The sequence below is a fragment of the Octodon degus genome, unplaced genomic scaffold, assembly GCF_000260255.1.
Source record: "Octodon degus isolate 3935 unplaced genomic scaffold, OctDeg1.0 scaffold00140, whole genome shotgun sequence".
Lineage (NCBI taxonomy): Eukaryota > Metazoa > Chordata > Mammalia > Rodentia > Octodontidae > Octodon > Octodon degus.
In genome coordinates, this window is record NW_004524716.1 from 6600700 (window position 1) to 6605812 (window position 5113).

General features: G+C 38.1%; 1 protein-coding gene and 1 pseudogene across 1 annotated transcript in view; one reads left to right on the top strand and one right to left on the bottom strand.

Annotated features, from left to right (window-relative positions):
* Positions 1 to 2395: 2395 nt before the first annotated feature.
* The window catches only part of Ddx20 (DEAD-box helicase 20), a 6573-nt gene continuing 3855 nt past the window's right edge, over positions 2396 to 5113 (bottom strand). The window contains exons 3-6 of the mRNA XM_023701789.1: positions 3730 to 3898; positions 2895 to 3009; positions 2666 to 2774; positions 2396 to 2481 (exon numbers count right to left, since the gene is read on the bottom strand). Coding sequence (XP_023557557.1) covers positions 2476 to 2481; positions 2666 to 2774; positions 2895 to 3009; positions 3730 to 3898 — 399 coding nt within the window. The 3' untranslated portion in view covers positions 2396 to 2475. The remainder of the gene's footprint in view (positions 2482 to 2665; positions 2775 to 2894; positions 3010 to 3729; positions 3899 to 5113) is intronic.
* The window catches only part of LOC105743609, a 2710-nt pseudogene continuing 1672 nt past the window's right edge, over positions 4076 to 5113 (top strand).

A 5113-nucleotide genomic window follows, 5' to 3' on the forward strand; every position in this document is an offset into this window, starting at 1 on the left:
ATGTAATACATATTAAACTATATTTGCATTCAAGAGTATTTTAAGAGGTTTGGGTTTGTTTTGTTTTTTAAGAAATCATTAATACTTTCAAAAATGCCCAGTTTCCAAGACAGTATTTTAAAAACCATGACAAATGATAAACAAAAATCAAAACACTTCATTCAAATTTTCAAAATAGCTTCAAATTAAAAATAATGTTCCTTCCCCATGGTGATAAACAAGAATATGACAAGAATTACCTTCACAGCAATTTAAAAGAAAAAAAACACTCTCCCTTATATCAAAAAAATAAAATAAAATTGCATTTTTTAATCGTAAAAAATAATGCTAAACAGATTATCTTCGTTTCCAGGTACTACAAATTAGCCTGCAAGCCTCACTTTGTTATTCACTCGCTGTAACACTTTCATTAGCCTCTCTTTTTTTCCTGAGAGTCTTAACCTGCACGTAGTAGATAACAGCAGCACCTCACAGGACTGTGGTGAGAATCAAGTGAGTTAACACATGCACAGAATGGGGGAGAGTCCCCACCACGTCATGAGCATTCTGAATTTTTACTACGTCTACCTTCCCAACTGTTACGATAGCAAAACAAGCAGAAAATGTACCTGGTAAGGGGAGAAGGCTGATATTACATTTCTGGGCAATTTGCATCATCGTATTTTCTTCCTCTCCCCGACAACAGTAGGTCACCGTCAGCCCCAGTGTACCTAAATAAGAGGAAGTGCTCAGTAAGTCACTTCCAAATAAATGACACCCAGTCCACTCTTGCATTACAGACTGCTCAGCCTAAAGGAAGCACTGAAACTTTCTTCTTTTTTTTACCAAAACGGCCAGCTCTGCCAATCCGATGCATGTATGTCTCCCAATCCAATGGCACGTCCAGGTTTACAACCAGATTCACCTTCTCAGCATCAATCCCACGGGAAGTCTTGAATTAAAGAAGACAACACTTACTTACTCGGCTCTCTTCACCCTACAGTCTCTGACTCTTCACAGGCCATAATGCTAACTCCTAATACAATGCTCATCGTGCATTTACACACTAACTCACCTATTAGAAATCTTAAATTCTGATCTCGTCTAAGCCCTTTATTTCTTCCCTCACTTTTCATCACAAGTATGGAAAATAATTACAATTCCTAACTGCAACATGGCTGCCAGTGTACACTATACAGTTCTATTATAATCAAGAGCCAAATCAAGATCAAGACCCTATTTAGAGGAAAAGGATATTCATTCCTAATTACCAATTTCAAAAACAGGCAAAATATTAAAGGCATGACCCCAGAATCAGAAAGGCAATTATCTTCTGATATTCTTGCTGGAAACACCCACATAAAGCAATACACAAAATCTGTACATCTGACAACAGAACATATGTCAAGATGAATTAGTCACCCAAACTGAGCAGGAAATTTACCAAATCTGTAGAAATGAGAACTCTGCAATGAAACTGCTTTAGTTTAGCCATAACATCTAGGCGCTGATTCTGATTCATGTTGCCTAAAAAGATAAAAAAAAAAAATATATATATATATATATATATATATACAACTAAGCTTATACATATTTATCACGTCCACAAAAAGCAAGAATTATAACTCCCAGGCTGAACAATTTAAATAAACCAACCACCATTAATTCTGTCTTGTGGGCCAGGGAGATAGCTCAATAGAATAAGTACCTGCCTGGCAAGCACAAGGGCCTGAGTTCAATCCCCGGTTCCGCAAAAAAAAGGAAATTCTGTCTTGTGCAAATCTGGGTTAAGATCTACAGTCAGAATCTTTTAAAATGTTTTAGAGCAGCAATCAATTGAGTTCAATGGGAGTCAATCCTTACCACCACAAAGATAAATAAGTCAGTTCAGTTAGCATTTTAACAATGATTATGTCAAGAAACTGTCGTCAGACAACAATCTTTGTTTTACACAATTAAGTTTCTTGTGGATATAACAAATAGAGTCTAAAAAGAAATGAGTAACCCCCTTTGGATTCTAGTTTTCTGTTATTCCTTAAGTAAACATATTAATATATAAATACCAATAAAAAAAATAAGCCTGAAATTCCGTTCATTCTGAAGATTCAGTGTGCTCTCCCACATAAGACAATTCATGAAGTGGTATTTCTTCCCCCTGACTTCGGAGGCTTCAGTACACTAAATAAAAACTAAAGCAGTAAACTTGCCTGAAATGCACTCAGCAGGAAAGCCTTTAGAAGAAAGAATATCAGCCAGTTGCTGTGCTCTATAAAAATAAAAATAAAAGTTCATTTTACAAATATTGTCCTTTGCCTATCTTTTCATTTTATAATTTCTCCAGATACCCTTTGAAGTTATATTACCTGCTGTGTAAATTAGAAAAGACTAAGGCTTGATTAAACACAATTCTGCTGAAAAGTTCCTGTAAATGCTGAGCCTTTTCCTCAAAAATCTTATAGGCCAAAGGGTAAGAATTAACAACTTTATAATACTGCTTCAAACCTACAAAGAAATCAAGAGTCGGCACTTAAAACAAATACATCTGTTATTCCCTAACAGCAGCCAAGCAACATCAATAGCCACAGAGGTAAGGGGAAACGCCCACACACTGCGAGCACACCAGCGAGGTAAGTACACAAAATATGTGCATACCCAAGAGACTTGGATCACTAGAATTCAGTCTTACAAAAGTAGGTTCTCTCATGTACTTTGTCAAGGCATTAGCCAAAAATTCGGGGTAAGTAGCTGACACTGCCAACATCTGTTTACTGGCAGGCAATGAAGAATAAATCCAACTGCAAAAGAAGAAAACATTACCACAAAAATTATTCAGACGTATCTTTAGCTATCTAGAAAAGCTAAAGATAGATACTTTGGGGTGCCATTTTAAAAATCAAGTAATTTATTTATCTTACTTTATTTGCTCCTGAAAGCTGCCTTCTTCTAAAAGTTTATCTGCTTCATCAAGAATAAAGAGACGTATACTGCCTGGATTCAAATAGTCAAGTTCTATGAGTTGTTTAATTCTTCCTAAATTCCAAGAGAAAAAAGAAAATATAAGTACCCAGACACACTGAAACATTTATGTTATACCTAATCTGTACAAATTTCAGCTAATATCTGACTCTTCTTAACAAAATCAAAATGCTTACTTCCTGATTCAGTTTTCACCCTGCCTTTACAAACACACAACTAGAAGTTTTAAATTCCAATCTAGTTTGAAACCCTTTCTTTTTTCCCTCACTTCATCATAGTAAATATGAAAATAATTATTCCTACTAAAACACTTGAATGCCAACGCACTGATCACTAGATTTTCACTCTTAGTAATTCACAACCGAATAAGAGAGGCTAAAAAATAATCTCAGTTCACAGCATGGAAGTAACATTTCTTCTCCGAACACCATCTTGTGTGTTCTCAAGTATCTTCTGGAATGGAGATCAAAAATTTCATTGGTTATGAGTATATGGCACAGATTCATTTAATCAACAAATATTAAGTAGGAATTTCCTGTGTGCGAGGCAACACAGCAACTGCTAGGCAAACAGTTAACGGTGCAAAGCCCTCACCTTCTTGGCAGTTTCATTCTTGGCTTCTAAGATAAACAAACAATTTCCTATGTGCCATGTCATGTGATTTAGTAGATATAAAATAGAACTATCTCACTGGCTATTCGCATATATCTTTTGTTATATTAAAAGTGTCTACTCCTTAAGAGCCCCAATTACCAGCAGGCACCAATATCTTACCAGGAGATCCAACAGCAATATGGCACTTTTTAAGTCTGGTTTTGTCTTGTGATAATGGAGTTCCTCCGATAAACACATGACACTCTAGGCCTTCCATTTTTATTCCAATGGCTGTAATAACAGAGTGTATCTGGACAGCAATTTCTCTTGTAGGAGCCAAGATCAAAATCTAAGAACATGTAAGATATACAGTAACAAGTCAGAGGAGTAAGTAGGTATGACTGGCACTTTCCTTATATTGAGCACCATTTTTAAAATAAAATGATACTTAAATGACAAGTTTTCATTAACAAGGGAAAATATTCATTTAATCAACAAATATTGGCCGCCGCCACTACAGCCCAACATGGCAATGCACAACAAGGCGGCCCCGCCGCAGATCCTGGACACCCTGCAGGAGCTGGCAGAGCTCATGAAGTGGAAGCAGGAGCTGGCGGAAACACTGACAAACTTGGAGACACAGATCTATGCTTTTGAAGGAAGCTACCTAGAAGATACTCAGATCTATGGCAATATTATTCGTGGCTGGGATCACTATCTGACCAATCAAAAAAACTCCAACAGCAAAAATGATCAAAGGAACCAGAAGTTTAAAGAAGGTAAGCAGCTCTTCAGTAAATCTTCAGTCAAGTCGGCAGCTGCTGTTAAGTGCATGGGCAGGAGTTCAGGGCCAGCTCACTGAAAAGAGGGAACCAGGAAGTGGGACAGAGTGACACTTCTCCGGACTTCCACAATCAGGAAAATGAGCCCAGCCAGGAGGACCCTGAGGATCTGGATGGATCTGTGCAGGGAGTGAAGCCCCAAAAGGCTGCTGCTTCCACTTCCCCAGGAAATCATCATAGCAGCCATAAAAAACGCAAGAATAAACACCAGCACAGGTCAGTGGCAGGGACCCCGCCCCCACAGCTCCGATGACTGTTGGTATGAAGGGCCCTTCCTAGAGCCAGAGAGCTCCAGACAGACGGAAATCCGTGACTCCAAATGAAACCACCTCACGTTGTAAGGGAGGAGTTGGTGGGCAGTACAGTGACCCTAAAAAAGGACTCCAGGGCATCCTTCCAGTGTTGCTAGCGCAGAAGCCAGCCCTAACCCCAAGAACACTGTTTAACATGGTGAATCTGAAATCCTTTGAGAAGAGAAAAAGGGGGACTACAAATGGAATCTGTGTAAATTTGAAAAATGACACTAGTGTATGTTGGGTGAAGTGGGATAATCTTGTTTCTACTCCTGATCCCTGCCTACTCTTATGAGAATTGATTTAATGTGCCTTTTAAAAAAAATTTTAGGGGCCGGGGAGATGGCTCAGTAAGATAAGCATTTGATGGGCAAACTAAAGGATCTGAGTTCAATCACCGGTTCCACAAAAAAAAAAAAAAATTTAGGG